General features: G+C 45.3%; 1 protein-coding gene across 1 annotated transcript in view; it reads left to right on the forward strand.

Annotated features, from left to right (window-relative positions):
* Positions 1 to 1,743: 1,743 nt before the first annotated feature.
* The window catches only part of TBC1D31 (TBC1 domain family member 31), a 29,929-nt gene continuing 14,009 nt past the window's right edge, over positions 1,744 to 17,663 (forward strand). Inside the window, exons 1-13 of the mRNA XM_054985026.1 lie at positions 1,744 to 1,840; positions 3,441 to 3,587; positions 4,064 to 4,179; positions 6,343 to 6,521; positions 7,200 to 7,351; positions 8,187 to 8,346; positions 9,811 to 10,011; positions 10,258 to 10,425; positions 11,499 to 11,578; positions 11,663 to 11,809; positions 14,462 to 14,595; positions 15,133 to 15,266; positions 16,542 to 16,721. Coding sequence (XP_054841001.1) covers positions 1,764 to 1,840; positions 3,441 to 3,587; positions 4,064 to 4,179; positions 6,343 to 6,521; positions 7,200 to 7,351; positions 8,187 to 8,346; positions 9,811 to 10,011; positions 10,258 to 10,425; positions 11,499 to 11,578; positions 11,663 to 11,809; positions 14,462 to 14,595; positions 15,133 to 15,266; positions 16,542 to 16,721 — 1,875 coding nt within the window. The 5' untranslated portion in view covers positions 1,744 to 1,763. The remainder of the gene's footprint in view (positions 1,841 to 3,440; positions 3,588 to 4,063; positions 4,180 to 6,342; positions 6,522 to 7,199; positions 7,352 to 8,186; positions 8,347 to 9,810; positions 10,012 to 10,257; positions 10,426 to 11,498; positions 11,579 to 11,662; positions 11,810 to 14,461; positions 14,596 to 15,132; positions 15,267 to 16,541; positions 16,722 to 17,663) is intronic.

The raw sequence follows: 17,663 nt of genomic DNA on the forward strand, positions 1-17,663 counted from the left end.
TTTATATACCCCATTAGTTGTTTACTGAAATGTCTTGAAATTGACTGTACTGACTCGCATTGTGTAATCCGCCTTGAGTCTCAGTGAGAAAGGTGGACTATCAAGAGAAAGTCTTTAGGAGAACTCACCTGTAGTTATGGATCAATATGCCCATATACGGACCATTAATATGCCCATATAGGGACTCCCAATATTTGTTTAAATAGCCTGCTCCTGGATTATTTTAATGCCTTTAAAAAAATTATTATTGATTTTATGGTTTTGTGACTTTTAATGTATTTTTTTAATGTTGTTAGCCGCCCTGAGCCCATCTGTGGGGAGGGCAGGGTATAAATCAAATCAAATAAATAAATAAAAATAAATATGCAGATTATACTAATCTGTACTCTCTATCCAAACCTGGCAGATCTTGTCAAATGGCTGAAAACAAACAAAAAGAAAGAAATTGAACCCAGAGAAGATGGAAGTGATGCTAGCTGGAAAAGCAGAGACCTTGAAGCACATTGTGCTTCTGACTTATTTTATCAGATTTTTATTTCACCCAGCCTCTTAAGAAATTCAGGAGAGTGCCCGTTGTTTCATCAAACACGCCATTTCATTCTCAACCACCTTACGAACTGGCTTAGGGAAGCCAAGAGACAGTGGGCGCAGCAAGGTCCTTCGATCAGTTTACGGTCCCGTGAGGAATTTGAGCCTCTCTGGTGCTCAAATGTTATTCAGAATCATAGAGTTGGCAGCAGCCATACAGGCCATCTAGTCCTACCCCCTGCCCAGAGCAGGATCAGCCTAAAGCATCTCTGACAAATATTCATCCAGCCTCTTTTTGAAAACTGTCAGTGAGGGGGAGCTCACCACCTCCCTAGGCAGCTGATTCCACTTTTGAACTACTCTGGACTACTCTACACTTTTGAACTACTACCTATTTGGTTGTTGTGGGTTTTCCGGGCTGTATTGCCGTGGTCTTGGCATTGTAGTTCCTGACATTTCGCCAGCAGCTGTGGCTGGCATCTTCAGAGGTGTAGCACCAAAAGACAGAGATCTCTCAGTGTCCTGGCACTATCTTTTGGTGCTACACCTCTGAAGATGCCAGCCACAGCTGCTGGCGAAACGTCAGGAACTACAATGCCAAGACCACGGCAATACAGCCCGGAAAACCCACAACAACCATCGTTCTCCGGCCGTGAAAGCCTTCGACAATACTACCTATTTATTTAGGAAAATGGAATAGATCCATTCATAACATCAATCGCTGCTTTAATGGTTGTTGCAAATAATCAGGCCCATGCCATCTTAAAAACATATTAACCACCATCAAGGTGCCTTATGCCTTGCGTGCCATAAATTCATCAGGTACCGCTTTCCCCCCATCTTTGTACCCTCCATGCAAATCACGCCTGTTGAATTTTCCGCTTGCTAAAAAGCGCATGAAAGCTGGCAGGAAAAGCGGGTCTTGCCATTGCATCTTCAAAACCCAAATAAATTCTCATCTCAGCGCGCACCAGCATGCCCTTCCCACTGCCAAAGCCAGCCTGTTCTCTCTAGAAAATGACTACATCTCCCAGCAGGCACTAGGCTGGACTGAACAGGTTGCAGGAGGGGAGCCTGCCCTACCCTCGCGTTGGAAGGCAGGCGTCTGCCTTCAGTTTCCCCCTGTGCATTGGTGCCTTCCAAAAGTGGGCCGGCTGTGTGGGAGAAAGCGGCGGTTGGGGCGGGGCGGTCCGTTTGGAACCTTTTGGAGGGCAAGAGCTGACTTCTCGGCCAGGATGCAAAGCACCGATCTGGGCAACAAGGAGGAGGGCAAGATCTGGCACCGCAAGCCTTACCCAGCAGCGCAGCAGGGGTAACCATACAGGGGGTCGGGCTGGGAATAAGATGCCTTTTCTGTCTGGCTGAGGCCCGTTTCTTTTCAAGTAGAGCTTCTATGTGCAAGAGCAGTGTACTTTATATTCCGGGTTTGCTGTAAACTGGCAAACTCTGGATAGATGGTTTCTTTTTTTAAAAGGCAGTGCTTCCATGTGCAAAGGCAGTGTACCTTGTATTCCAGGTGTGCTATAAGCAGGTAAACTCTGCATAAGTGGACTTTAACAAAAAAGGAGTTGGCAAATTTGTGGTGATCGTTCTGTCAAGGACTATGAACTCATGGACTATGAACTCATGAACTCAAGGTTGCCAGCTCCATCTTGGGAAATTCCTGGAGATTTAGGGAGTGCAGTCTGGAGAGGGCAGGGTTGGTGGGGGAGAGAGGGACCTCAGCCAGGTATAATGTCATAGAGTCCACTCTCCAATTGATCTTTTTGGCCTGGAAATCAGTTGTAATTCTAGGACATCTCCAGCCACCACCTGGAGGTTGGCAACCCTACTGATGGACTTGCCTTGTATTAAATTGGGTCCCTGTTCTGTCAAGATCAGTATCATCTGCTCTGATGTGTACCAGTTTTCAAAGGTTTCAGATAAAGATCTTTCATGCTACTTGACCCTTTTAAATGGAGATGTTGAAGAGGTACCTGTGACTTTCTACTTGCAAAGCAGGGGCTCCGCAACTGTGTTTAAAGGGAACCTCGCCATATATTTCAAAGTACCAGGGAACAAATTGCCTCCCAAAGCATCTGATTGGCTTTTGCTGGAAATGAAAGGTTAGGCTAAGCAGATCTTGGTCTGAGTAAGGTTGGAAGGTAATCAGTGGCAAGACATAAATGAGGGGTGACTACTGCTCTGAAACCTGTGGATTCCTCTTTCTCCCTATAGGGTAAAACCCCCTAACTAGCCCTTTCCCCCCAAACGGTCCAGGGCATATTGTACTCCCTGGGAAACATACACACTAAAGAAGAGTCAGAGGGAGTCTGTTTATCGGCCTGTTACTGTTGCGGTTCATGAAGGAAAACCAAATTATATTTTACAATATAATCCTAAAAAGAGTTCTAAGCCAAGCTGAAGTCAGTTAGCTTAGAGGAGTGTAATTCTGTTTAGGTTTGCACTGTTAAAAAGAAGGTTGAGTACAAGCTACAGTTTTGTTTGCTTTTGGTTTTCTTGTGATAACTAGCCTAAATTCATCCGCTCGATTTTCTTTTCTTGTACATCTTAGAACTCTTTGGTTTTTTTATCACAGTGCTTCTTAGCTACCTTTTTAATTTTATTTTTCTCTTTTAAAAAATTTACATTTTATCAGAAGATTTTGCACATGGTGTGTATTTATAGTCTCCATAGATCTCACTCCCTTCTAAGTAGATGTTTTGCAATAGCATAAGAAAATTTGGAAGGATCTGGCTGAGACAGATTTTTGTCCAAGAGTTTTGCTTGCATAAAAAATCTAAAAGGTGAGATTGTACAAGGAAAATGGGGGGGGGGGGCTGAAGTCCAAAGCCCATTTGGTTTTAGTTATCTTGGGAGCGCTTAATTTTGCATAGGATCCAGCTATTAACTTCCTGTTGTACTCTTCTCAGAGTCATCGCAAATATTATTCACAGTACCACGGGCTATCATTCCAAGACAATTCGGTTTTTACACGCAGCCTTTGACAGTTCTGGAGACTCGTTACTTGCTGGAGACCATCAAGGAAATGTCTATGTTTTTGATCTCGTGGGCAACCGGTGAGTGAGGCTTATTTATCTTCAGTTGGTCTTACTTAAAATATATTAAGAGCAGGTGCCCAGATATACAGTTGGTGTCAGATGGGTGAACTTTCCTGATACTGCTATTTATTTTTAAATGTTGTGGCCCACTTGTCTTCTAATCAGCAGACCGCCGTTTCCCTTGTCTTGGTAAGATCCTACTTAGGTCTTCACTCGCGTGCTGTGCTACGTCTTCATAGTACTGTATTTCATATAATGCTATGCTAAATACAACTCTCTGTTCATGCTTGCTTGCATTATCTTGAATGTTTGAGAAATCTTCTGAGCCATTTAGGTATATGATACTGTTCCACATTTTGTAGGATTGTCATTCCATGAGTATCTGATAGAGCGATTAATATATCAGCATGCGTCTTGTCAACAGTCTCTGCAAGTGTTTTGCGAATTACTTTTTCTAGCACTTGAACAGCATCGTTTTTTATTTATACAAACAGATTTAAACTGGTTCAGCGCACAACGCAAGCATGCACTGCTCTGGCTTTCAATCTTCGCAGGAAAACAGAATTTCTTGTCGCTTTGGCTGACTATTCCGTGAAGTGTTTTGATACAGGTAACGGATACTGTTTATGAAACTGGTGCTCCTGATAGAAGGCTGTATTGTCATACCTTTTAATTTTCATTTCATTTATAGTCTGCCTTTCTCCCCAATGGGGATCCAAAGGGGTATACATTATTCTCTTCTCTATTTTATCTTCACAACAACCCTGTCAGATAGGTTAGGCTAAGAGTGTGTGACTGACCCAAAGTCACCCAGCAAATTTCCATTGCAGAGTGGGGATTCAAACCTGGGTCTCCAAGATCCTAGTCCAGCACTCTAACCACTACACCAGACCAGCTCTTGGTTGTCAGATTGCATCCTCCATAGCAATCATCGGCTTGAACATAGGTCAGTGCCACATAACCAGCCTTCCATGAGGCTGATGAAACAAAGCATGATATGTGATAAATGAAAAATATGTGAATTATTATTTTTATTTATTTATTTATTGCCTCCCTTTCTCGCTGAGACCCAAGGTGGATTACACAGTGCAAGTGAAATACAATATATTCAACAGCTAGGGCATTCACTGAGAAAGATACAATAATAAACAACAGTTAGGTCCATCATGTTGCCAGTGGGCAGTGATTCTTTTGGATCTGAAGACAATAAACCCACCAAGTGTTGAAGGAAAACAGATGTAGTAAATTCCTTCAATAATTTATTGGAAAGAAATGAATAAGTATGGAACAGATTGTATGCTTATACCTCTATACTGCTGTAGGGAACCCCAGGAAATGACAATGGGCGGACCCCTGGTTCTGGCTGGTTGCACAGCACCATTGTCGTTTCCCGGGGTTCCCGACAGAGGTGTAATTCCATGGCTTTAAAGTGTGGGGGCCTAAGCAATCTTTCATTTTTAAAACCTACTATTATTCTTGTATCTTAATTCCTCTTTATGATCTAAGCTAATTCATTTCCACTTAACTTCAGCAGTGCTCCAGCTTCAGGCACTCTTAAAACACTTATTGGGCCTGCTCGGGAATGATCATTAGCAGGTTTTTGTCTGAACAAGGGTTTGGCACCATTTCCTTCGCACTAGTTGCCATGGTTAATATTATTATATATTTGGAAAAACAGCAGCTGTTCATGCCATGCCTCATCTGTTCTCGGATGATAACACTGGGGCTCATTTAGATGTCCAGTTTAATCACAGTGCACGATGAAACAATTGTTGTTTTAAGGCTGGCTTTGATTCCCTATGATGTATGAATTCAGGCGTGTGGCTGGAGGTAGTCAAATCAACGTGGAAACTCCAGCTGGTACGGAATGGTGCAGACTGGTAACGTCCCATTCTGCTGTCAGTCCATTGGCTACCAGTCAACCACCGAGTTCAGTTCAAGGTCCTGCTTATTACATACGACATTCTTAGAGGTCTTTTGGCCTACACAGCTGCAGAACTGCCTCCCCTGCTATGCTCCGCTGTGGCAGCTTCTCCCAGCTGATCAAAGCTTTCTGAAGGGGCTACCCTGCAAATGGGTAAAATCAGCAATTGCTCATTTATATGCATTCTCTGTAGTAGAGAGGAGTGGCCTGCCTGAGGAAATCAGGGAGGTTCCCACACTTCTGTCATTCTGCAGAATGTATAACAGGAATTATAGAACTGGAGTAAAACGGAACAGTCCCGGTGGGCAGCTTTATAATGGGAAAGGACTGTAGTCTATTGCAACGATTATTGTCTGCATCATCTTGCTTTTCCTGAATTGTCTTCCGCCTTTGTCATTCCACTTAGCGCATTGTTTATAGTATATCTTTTCTTAGGCAGTTTGTTTGCATTGTCTTCCGATTCCATCCCGTTGCATTGTCCATTGGATGTCTTATGTTGTATGAGGACATTGTTTTTATTCTGTAATTCGTCTTGAGTCTCAGCGAGAAAGGCGGGCTATAAATTAAGAAGACTGACCGGGTCTTAAACCAAGATTCAGTTAATAATCCTATTTGGGGAGTCTAAGATGCATACCTGCATTAATACCACAAAGGTAACCAGAGTTAGTATTAAATTCAGAGTAAGTATTCATTGTGTTGCATGCAAAAAGGGAGGAGCTGGGGTGCATGTGCAAGCCCAGCCTGAACTGGGTTTGTGCACCTTGTTATGTAACAATGTCAGTCGGACATCAGAACACAGCCTAGAACGACGAAAGCTTCTCAGGATGATGTTTTTTGTTCTTGCTACAGATACCAAAGAACTTGTTAGCTGGATGAGGGGCCATGACTCTTCAGTGTCCTCAATCTCTGTCCATGGTTCTGGCCGATACGCTGTCACGACGTCTGCAGATACGGCCCAGCTGTGGGATCTTGACACCTTTCAGCGCAAAAGAAAGCTGAATGTTCGCCAATCTGTGGGCATCCAGAAGGTTGGTCCTACAGGAACTCTTTCTCCTGTTCGTGCCATTAGTGTCAGACTCGGTTGAGGCCAGTCTGTCTCCAGAAACGGCCACACCCTGACTTAGAAGATTTAAGCAGGACCTGCTCTGGCCTATTATTCTAAACTGGTTAAGCAGGACCTGCTCTGGCCTATTATTGTGACCTCTGTTCTAAACTGGTTGGTTTTCCTCTAGATCCCTCTCCTGGCTGTAACTCGATGGTGACTCACAAGATCGGTCTCAGCCTCAGGTTCTAGCTTAATGGCCTTTGGGCCCATCCTAACAATAGCTTAACGTGATACTCACGTGGGTTGCCAGGCCTAGCCTAGCCTGGCAACTGGCAGGAGGGTTGGAGGTAGAAACATGGAGTAAAACCATAGAGTTTCCATCTATTTTTAGAACTACCTAACGTCACTTCTGAGTTTTCCCCGGAAGTGACATAGGGTGTAGCCAATGTTGCTTTTTCTTCTCCTTCCACTCAGAGCAGGCAGCCATGACTGCCAGCAGGCGGCCTAGCAGCCTGGTGCTCACAGAATCCTTTCAGGTCATAGAAATGTCAAAGGTTAGAGATACGCTCTATTTGAGGAGCTGAAATAAAGCTCTTGCTAAGCTAGAGAAAAGGCCTTGTTTTAAAATACCACTTTAAGGTATTCTTTCCTGTGCTTTCAGGTGTTCTTTCTTCCACTAAGTAACACCATTATTAGCTGCTTTAAAGATAACTCGGTCTTTGCCTGGGAATTCGATACTCTTCACTGCAAGTATCAGTTGCCGTCTCCGATAGAAGGCTCGTCCTTGCGTTACAAAGTTTTTGCTGCTACACGGTACGTTGAGGTCTTCAAGTGGGCAAAAATCCTCACCGGCCTTGCTGAATGCTTTTTATTGTGATTACTGCGTTACAGTTCTCTCTGGCTTTGTCATGCGCTTCTAAACTAGGGGTAGGGAACCTTTTCGACCTGAGTACCAAACTGCACCCTCCCCTCCACCGCAGTCTCTGTGCTGGGATGTTGGTGTGCTAGTAAACAAAATGGCAGTGAGAGGCAAGGGGGCTAGGGTTGTACTCAGCCTGAAACACTGGGAGCAAGCCAAGCCTCAGCATTGCTGCTAGTGCCTCAGGCGCTCTCTTCAAATTCACCCGGTGGTTATGTGGTGGCAATGGTAGGCCTAATTGACTCCAGCGGCACTGACCAGTGCATTAGGAGCTCACCTCAGGCTGGGTGGAAAATCAGCCCTGTGTACAAGAAGATGGGAAACCTTGATGCATAACCTGTCAGCGCACAGGCAGTTTGTTGGGCTGTGTAAGTTACCCCGCTGGAGCCATTGCAGGTCAGGAAGATGGTGCAGTTGGTGCAGGCTTTAAACCCTCTGTCCTTATGGTCCCAATCTGAATTAGGCCTGCACACACTTGGAATTTCCTGGGTGGGAACTTAATTCACAGGACACAATCCAATGGGACCCCACAGGGTGAATGCTGGGCCAGGGGAGGGGAGGTACGGCACATCAGGAAATGCAAAATCTCGTTAGGCCTTCAGTTTTTCAGGACTGGGCTAGAGGTCCCACCTGCCTCCTAGTTTATCCTTCAGGCCAACAGCTTAGCATGTAAACTCGAAATTGAGTCAATCAGATTAATTCATGGTGTGTATTGTTTCCGGACTGTAGAGATGGTCGCGTCCTGGCAGCTGGCGGCAAATCAAATCACGTTCACTTGTGGTGTTTGGAATCCAGGCAGCTGTTAAGGATAATCCAGATGCCCACAAAAGTGCGATCGGTTCGCCACATCGAATTCCTCGCAGACAGTTTTGACGGTGGTTCTAATCAGGTCAGTGGTGGACTTTGACGCCAAGGAATAGCTCTAGGTTCCCCACACTTCAGTAGCAGAGGTATGCTTTCTTCTGAATTTGAATTGCAGCCACTCTTCGCCCTTACACTTGAAAAAGCATGCAAGAGTTATCCTTGGTGTTTCTGTGTGAGTTGCTGTTCTGGATGCAACTTAAATAGAGGCAAGGCTAGAGCAGTGATTCATTCAGAGATGCAACGGACAGCATACTCTGGGACTGGGTATTTGTCCTGCGGCTCTGCATTGGGGGGGCACTTGTGCATTTGATGCAACAGTGCAGAGCAGAACAATGGATTCATGTAGCAATGTAGCGGGGACAGTCCTGGGGAGCCGTTGATCACTTTAGTGAATTTTAGTCTTGGGATGAGCTAACAGTTATCCCACATTGTTTGGGAACAACTCTATGGAATCGGTTAATGTGGTTATGACCAACAGGATAGCGTCTAATACTTATTTCCTCTATTTAATCCGTCCTAAATGTCAGCAAATACTAAATTTAATAATAACAACATTTACATGGCATCTTAGAACATTCAAAGCATCCCACACATATTACCTCGACAATCCTTTAACAGCCCTTTAAGGTAGGTCAGTATTAGCTATATTACAGGTAAGGGGGTGAAAGGAAGCAGCTTGCCTAAGGCTCTCTGATGCGTTTGTGGTTTGGGCAATACTCTTTGTTTAAATTTCTGTCCCGCCTTTCAACACCAAATGAGCTCTTAGGGATGACCTACAGCATTCCATGAACCCATCAAGCCAAATAAAGCGTTCGAACAAAATATACTCGATCAGTGGCCTTGAGCGTATGGGGCGGAGCTCGTAGTTGGGTCGCACAGCCTACTTGCTTGGGTCACTAGCCACTGTAGATCTTTCTGCTGCCTTTTGGAAGGACCTGCTGCTGCATGGAGAGCACAGTTGGTGCAGCAGTATAGCCAAGCAGGGTCCCTTCGTGGAGGTCATTCCTCCATGGCTCTGACCCTTGGATTTTTTTATTGGGTACATCTCTTAGTGTTGGCTTGCATCTAGTGCTGGCAACTCTCTCACTGTGCTGCCCACATTCCTAGCCTTGATGCTAGCAAAGTCCGTAAAGCTGCTGCCCCTCTTCCTAGCACATCATTCTGTAGTCATATGACTTCCTCTCTCTTTTTGGCAGCTCAACGATGACGTGTTTCCCTGTAATAGGGTAATAGTGCAATCTTCAGTAGAGTTACACCCTTATAAGTCCATTGAAATAAACTGGCTTAAAAGGGTGGACCTCTGCTTAGGATGGATCTATAAGATTTCTAAAATGCACGGCCCAGTCGCAAGCATGATTTCTCGCAACCACAACTCCAATATGACATACATTTGAGGACTGCAGCTCAAGAATGCTAAATCTCTTTCTCAATGAAACTTGTGTCCATTTCACACCAAACAGGCTTTGCAATGCTTTCTTGTGTACTGTAGGTTCTTGGAGTGCTGAGTCAAGATAGCATCATGAGATTTATCAACATACGGACATGTAAGCTTGTCTTCGATGTTGGCAGCCATGAAGAGGGAATCAGCACGGCTGTCATCAGCCCCAATGGAAGATACATTGCAGCAGTCATGGAGAATGGTAGCCTTAACATATATAGCATCCAGGCTTTGACTCAAGAATTGAATAAGGTCAGTTCCACAGGATATGCAAACCATCACAGATTTGCATGAAATTCTCAGGGAATTCTCGCTGAATCTACTCAGCCGCATTCCACTTAGAATATTCAGCTCTGTATGATTCTCACACACTCTGGGTTCTGTTTAGACATCAGAGAAAATGAACAGATTTGATCCGAGGTTTGAGGCACCAAGGCTTTACCCTGTCATTCTTTTTAAAAGCTGTAACTGGACAGTTTAAAATCTTTGTTTTTTCAGCCTCCTCCACCTTTGTTTAAAGTGATCGAGGAATCTTCCAAAGGTACAACCAAACTGACCATGAGAGTGACGTCTGGAAGGCCAGAGAGGCCTTGGAAATCAAAGGGGGACAAAGTCCATGCTAAAATGTTTAGACTGCAGCCGAATGTGTCACTTGAGAATAAAGAGGTAAGAGCGTGTGTGATGGGGCTGGCCCAAGATTTTGTGTCTGAAGATCCAGATGAAAGACATCCGCCATCTATTAATCAACATGGTGGAATGTTCTCTATTCCAGCACTCCTGGAAGCTGCATGCTCACCATGTCTGTCACTCTCTGAATGCTTCCCTTGGAGTGATTCCACACACGTTGGATAATGCACTTCCAATCCTCTTTATAAATCATTTGGAACAGATTTTTTTGTGTGCGGAACAAATAATCCACCTCAAACAATTGATAAAGTGCATTGAAAATGCATTATCCAGCATGTGCGGAATTAGCCTTGGACTCAATGACAAGGTCTCAAGTGGACACAGTAATAAAAAAAAAGTAGTCTTTTCACTACCTGGAATTCATCTTTGAAAAACACAAAGCCCTCTTGTAATTCAATACGATGCTGTTCCCTTTCAAAGATGGAAGGTTTTGATTCCCTCCTCAATCAGAAAAACCGCTGACCTTCCACCTCATGAAGTGGGAATTGAGGCTAAAAGGATTAGTTCCCTCAGGTCAAGATGTTTAGAGAGCAATTCTGACCCTTCCCCAATTCTGTTCCTCCACCCCCACAGCTAACACATTTCTCGTGCTGTCTGTGACTCAATAAGTCAGCTGATATAGGCTTGTTTGTGAGGAGTGTTTAATGGACGGCAGCCATCTTTACATCTGGCAATTTGAAGTCCGCCTCTGGCAGGGAGATGGAAGTGGCCCTGTCTGGGAGTGTCGCTGCCCTGTCAACCAGTAAGCAGGGCTCATTGCTCTCCATACTTGCCTCAGACACTGGAACTCTGCCCAGCAGAGCAGCCATATGGGGAACAGAAGCAATTAGGGTTGGAAGGCAGTAAATGACATTTAAAAGGAATATTAGAATACTGAAGGGACCACTGTGGAGAATAGAAAAGAGGAGGGATCATAACAAGTGTCAAAACTGTTTATGTGGCTGGAAAATTCAATATATTGGGGAGAGGCAGAAGAAAAGAGGCAAGCAAAGCTGCAACAGGGTGTTGTTATCCTCCGTGTAGGGGAACTACTTTGTTGGTCCTGTTTTTAGAATGAGTTGCCTGATGGACTGAACAAGAAACGTCTGCAGTCCCTGCTGAAGGGTTTCGGGGAGTATCCGGCCAAGTACAGGTGCGTGCCGCACCCTTAATCTGTCGTTTCCTGCCTGATCAAGCAAAACGGATCCGACTCTTTAAATCTGTCTCGTGATTGCAGGATGTTTATTTGGCGGTCTTTACTCCAGCTCCCGGAAAACCACTTGGCCTTCAGCAGCCTGTTGGATAAAGGGACCCATTCAGCATTTGTGCACCTTCAGAATGAATATCCTATTAAAAGCCGGAAGCTCTTGAGAGTCTTACAACGGTAATTCCAGACGGGCAGCCCCAATAGTCTGTCGGAACAAAATAAAACAAGAGTCCAGTGGAACCTTGGAGGCTAACAGCGTTTGTTCCCCAGAAGCTTGCGCTGGATTAAAATCTGTCAGTCTCTAAAGTGTGGCTGGGCTCCTGTTTTTATTTTACAACAGTAATGCTGTGGTTGTCATGGCAGGAGGTGCTTCTGTGAATTTCAGTTTCTCACCTGACAGTTGCCTGTACTAATCATATTACGGACAGCTTGTGGTAATCGTCTGAGGTTTAAATTGAGGCAACCTTTAGTATTCCATTCTCTCTGTCACAGTTCAGGCCCGGATGTGATCTGCTAGGAGGCAAGCGGATTTTTTTCCATACGCAAAGAGTCAGCGCAGGCTAGACCGTCTCTCAGTCTTTCTCCTGCCTCTTCTCTTCTTACCATTTTTACCTCCAGGGTGGCATACAATGTTCTCCGCTCGCATACTTTACCCTGAAAATAACCCTGTCAGGTAGTTGAGGCCAAAAGACAGCAAATGTTGTGAGGTCACCCAGTAAGCTTCATGACCTTTGCAGTAAGAACTGAGAGCCAGTTTGGGGTAGTGGTTCAGAGCAGCAGGTCTCTAATTTGGAGAACTGGGTTTGATCCCCACTCCTCTGCTTGAAGCCAGCTGGGTGACCTTGGGTCAGTCACAGCTCTCTCAGAGCTCTCTCAGCCCCGCCCACCTCACAGGATGATTGTCGTGAGGATAATAATAGCACACTTTGTAAACCGCTCTAAGTGGGCGTGAAGTTGTCCTGAAGGGTGGTATATAAATCCAGTGTTGTTGTTATTATGTCTGGTTTCCCTCCTTCCCTTCTCTGAGAGTGGCGCACAGGAGGGGGCACCTGTAGAATTCCTGTGGGAATACCTGCACTGCTCATGCAACTTGCTTCAAAATATTTGCTACCAGCATCACGTTCCCCTGTGATGCTTGCCCTTAAAGGCCCTGCAGTGATGTGAAGTGATGGTAGGCAGGGCTGTAATAGACCTTCAGGACCAACTGTTGGAATCACGTTTTTAAATGTAAGGGGAAAACCAGTCCCTGCAAGTATGAACCTAGGAGAACGGGCTGACTTTTCTCCCCCATGTGCCAGATATATTTTACTTACAAAGGGAGCTCTTACGTATTTATGTATAAATCAGTACCACTCATGTTAATAATATAGAACTGATAACACTAGTGAAATGAAATGCGGCCCTCAGAGTTGACCTATGGCGACTCCTGGTGGGGTTTTCATGGCAAGAGACTTAACAGAGGTGGTTTGCCATTGCCTGCCTCTGCAACCCTGGTCTTCGTTGGAGGTCTCCCATCCAATTTCTAACCAAGGCCAACCCTGCTTAGCTTCTGGGGTCTGACAAGAACAGGCTCTCCTGGCTTATCCAGGTCAGGGCAATAACACTAGTAAAACACACACAAACCTGCGTTATACTGAGCCAGACCATTGGCCTGTCAAGCTCAGTATGGTCTGTTCTGTCTGGAAAGGTCTCTCCAGAGTCAGGCAGAGATCTTCCATATCACCTGCTCCCTGATCCTTTTAACTGCAAACATCAGGGCTTGAACCTAGGACCTCCTGCATGCAGGGCAGTTGTTCCGCCACTGAGCCGAGGCCTCAAGACAAACAAAACAGCAGAAGTCTGAGGAGAGAACACTTGCCACCTTTGTCAGCTCCTCTGACAAGTAGGGGGAAAGCCCCACTCACCCCAGTTATTGACATCCACAACATCATTCAGTGATGTCTGCTTAGAGAAGGACTATATCCATTAGGCTCACTGCAGCCTCTAAGGAGAATCTCACCAAGATGGAGAAGAAGGGATCAGTAAAAGATGTAGACCCAACATGTCTTTGAGCCAGGGAAGGAAACCAAACTTGGGAGGGGCCTGAATTGCCTCATCCCCCCCCCATCTTGCCATATTCTGCGCCTTTCTACTGCCTCATTGCCTTTGTCCCATCGCCATGTGAATTGCCACCTCCTTCTGTTCCTTTGGCCATGTTTGTGGTGCAAAGTTCTTGCAACCCATCCAGACTCCAGTGTTCCACTCTCCCCCACTCCCAGATGCCCCTGCTGGGATGCCATGCCAGACAGACCCTGGTGTCCGCTAGCTGGTGTTTCATTGCATTCCTTTACGTTATTCCTCTACAGTACTGATAATGTAGTTTCCTGTCATAAGCTGCCTCCGCTTCCTCCTGAGGCAGAATGGCAGTACGTACGCATTTTTCATACAAACAGAAATCTGAACGGAGGTGACATTTGTCACTGGTTGTTTTTTCGGCCCTCCCTGCCAATGTTATCTTTAAAGGCACTTTGACTTTGGCCGTTTCCACACGTCTTCTCCCCCTCCCGAAAAATAGCGCAGAACTTACAGAACAACGCACCTTCGCGGTGTGATTTCCCAACATGACTTTGCTTTTTGGCGCAGTGACGTCATAAAATGTGCCACGAACCAAAGTCATGATGGAAAATTGCGCCATGAAGGCGCGTTCCGTAAGTTTTGCACTATTTTTCGGGAGGGAGAGACATGTGAAAATGGCCTTTTTCAAAAGGCTCTTGGATTCTGGAACATCTTTTGCAGTTTGACTCTGCCTCACAATGTTTTTCTAAGCCGTTGCTTCTCTTTGTTGCACAGGACATTGTCTGCTTTAGCTCACTGGTCTGCCATCTTTGGCGAAGTGCCCTACATCGCTCTGCTGGCCTTCCCTTTTGTCAAACTCTTCCAGAACAACCAGCTCATCTGCTTTGAAGTGGTTGTCACCGTCATAGGTAAGGCAGGATTTTCTCAAGGAAAAGCATTCAGTCTGCACAAGCTGACCGTTGTTTCGCTCCCACCTCTCCTCCAAGAAGCTTTGGGTGCCAAAGAGCTCGGGGGGCATGCGTGGTTCTTATCCCAGTTTTATCCCCACAATAACCCTTTAAAGTGGTAAATTAGGCTGAGAGACTGTGACCAGCTCAGGATCACCCTACATGCTGTGTGTAGAGAAGTTCTGTGGTATCTCCAGTAAAAATGCTCTCTGAGGTTAGGACGGACTGTGGCTCAGTGGGAGAGCATCTGCTTGGCATGCAGAAGGTCCCAGGTTCAATTCCCAGCATCTCCTTACGATGTGTTTACATGATGAAGAGCTGAACCGGTTGTGACTTCTTGGAGCCTTTACCTGGTGAAGAAAATGCATGTTGCAGAATAAATCTGTTAACTTAAAACATGGAATGACTTTAATGGGGGCGGTGGGGAGATGAAATGCCATCGTGTGCAGTTGCTAGATAATGGAAATATCTCCAGGAGCTCTTTTGTTTCTTTTCCAGTGAACTGGTGTCAGCACTGGTTTGAGTTTTTCCCCAATCCTCCCATCAACGTGCTGAGCATGGTGGAAAACATCTTGGCGCACCACGATAAAGAACTGCTGCAGCATTTGATGAACTGCAATGTAACCTCACAGGTAAAATTTCAGCTTGGGTTTGGGTAGAGCACAAATGTTACAAAGGGGAGCAGCAGTGAGAAGAGATGGCGCAGTTGACAAATGCCCCAGAGCAATCGGAGTTAGGACCCTTTGTTCAGCTGAAGCTCCGTCCCAGTTTGGGACATCTTTAGAATGCCTCTGAGAAATTCCCTTCCCTTCCTGACTGTGGACACCCTCTGGCTGCTGCTGAGGGTGAAAAATCCTCCTACGAAGGAGGCTGTATGCTGCTTGCTTCTGTTCCATTCTTGTGTGCCTGAGGAATGTTCTCAGGAAGAATGTTCCCAGGGCAAAGGAAGTTTTCTCCCCCCTCACTGGAAGCCACTGGTCATTCTAACATTTCGCGTAACCTTTTGCCTTTGCTGAATTAGAGTTCCCTCTGGGCTCGCAGATTGCCCAAGCCTTCCTGTCCCTGTGGACAAATAGCCCAGTGATACTGCTACCCTCTGGGATCCAAGCCTGCTTTACATGTGCAGGAGAGTGAGGTGGTAGCATGGACTGCTCAGCTTCAGATTGTAGGTGGGGCAGGGGGCGACTTTTTGGAATGCACCCCTACGATCAAAAACTCCTTGCAATTATAAAATGAATACAGTAAGAAAAGCAAGGTGGGTGGAACTTCCGTCTTTGCTGTGTTCGTTTTCTATTTGTTTGGAGATTTCCATGTGATGGAACATTCAGCTCTGGAATTCATCGCTCGCAGTCTGAGGTGAGCAGTTCCCTGCAACTGCCTCATTCCTATTGTGTTCTCCTTCATGTGGGATCCTGGCCCAAGTCTGAAGCAGCTAAACCCACCAATGGTCTCTCAGAGATAAACAAACAAGTTGAATTGTGTGCATGCCATAAAATTCTTGCTAGTCTTTAAGGTGCCAGAAGGCTCTTGTGCATTTTGCCACAACAAATTGGCCATATTTTCTATGTGGTTGGATGTAGTCTATAATCCTAGTTGGCCTTCCCTGAGGAAGGATTGCTTCAGGGGAAAATGCTATTGCGTCTGGCAGTGGCAGGTGAAAATATATTTCACCTCTGAACAGGAATTAGGTGATAAAGTGTATGCTCTGACCCTCAAAGGACCGAGCTTTCTGTCTGTGAGACATAGGAGGGCTAATACCAGATGAAGTAGACTCTGCAGTGTGCCAAGCTCATCCAGCTACCAAGGGAGCTAGAGGGGTTGTTTTGTGAGGAAACTTGCACATTTTTAAAATATAGCTGAGTTTTCCATTCAAGCTTGTCATCGCTGGCTTGTCTTCGCTGCTTCAGGTATACGCTTGGCCACTTCTAGAAACCATGTTTTCTGAGGTACTGACAAGGGAAGAATGGCTGAAAATGTTTGACAATGTCTTCTCCAACCATCCGTCATATCTTCTGGTGCTTGTTGCCGCTTATGTGATCTGTTCCAGAGCTCCTTTGCTTCACTGTAATCAGAGAGAAGATTTTGAGGTAAACATTTCACTGTTTAAAATAGCCAGGTTCTACTTTCTCACGGCCTGCTCTTTTCTACCCTGTGGGAGCCAGAATTATGTGATATTTTTAGTGGCACAACCCAGTCCCATCTTAGGTAGTCACACTCTATAACAACATCAAGGTCCTTTGGCCATAACGTCTCCACAGTTCTGAGGCATTCCAGCTTGTGTGCAGCTAAGGCATTAAATACAAAACCCAAAAGACAGATGCAACTTTAAATGTTCTTTTTTTATTATTTGAAGCTTTTCACGAAGACAGTGCTTTCGTGAATATTTGGTATGGCACAGGATAAAATGGCTGTTGTGAACCAGAGCGAGCACACAGTCTGCCCCTGGGCCTTTCCTGATTTAAGCCCAAAGCCTTACACGTTTGAAGGGCAGGTATGGCTTGCAAATATCCTGCTGACTTCTAATATCAAAGTAATGAAAGCTGTATTTTTGCTGTTTGGAGCAGTGTGTCTCTTTCTGGTATGTCACGAATGATTTCTTGGATGAATTAGATGAGATGGTAGTCAGCAGAGTTGCTGTTCCATCTGAGCAAGGAGTTTTCCAGAGCCACAGTGCCTTGCAACATTTTGGACTCAGCTACTCTACAAACTTAAACCAGCGTGGAAACTGGTTTGGACCTGACCGTATCTGTCCTGGTTCTCCCAAGGAGTCCATGTTCATTGATGCTTTTGTGCAAATGCTGAAATACCTTTGTTTCAACCCCTGTGCCTTCACAGAACCACAGTTCCCAGAGTTTCTTGGCTGGGTGCCATGATAAGTACCCAAGTTCAGATGTGGGTATGTGGTTGTTTGGAGGCCTGTGGGAGAGTGAAATGTGTATATTTCTCTTCCAGCCAAGCTTCTTCTTGTGTCTTCTAGAAATGTGGGGGAACTGTTAAATAACAAAACCTCTTTCTACTCTGAATGATCT

This window comes from Eublepharis macularius, chromosome 7 (assembly GCF_028583425.1).
Source record: "Eublepharis macularius isolate TG4126 chromosome 7, MPM_Emac_v1.0, whole genome shotgun sequence".
In the NCBI taxonomy this organism is placed as follows: Eukaryota; Metazoa; Chordata; class Lepidosauria; order Squamata; family Eublepharidae; genus Eublepharis; species Eublepharis macularius.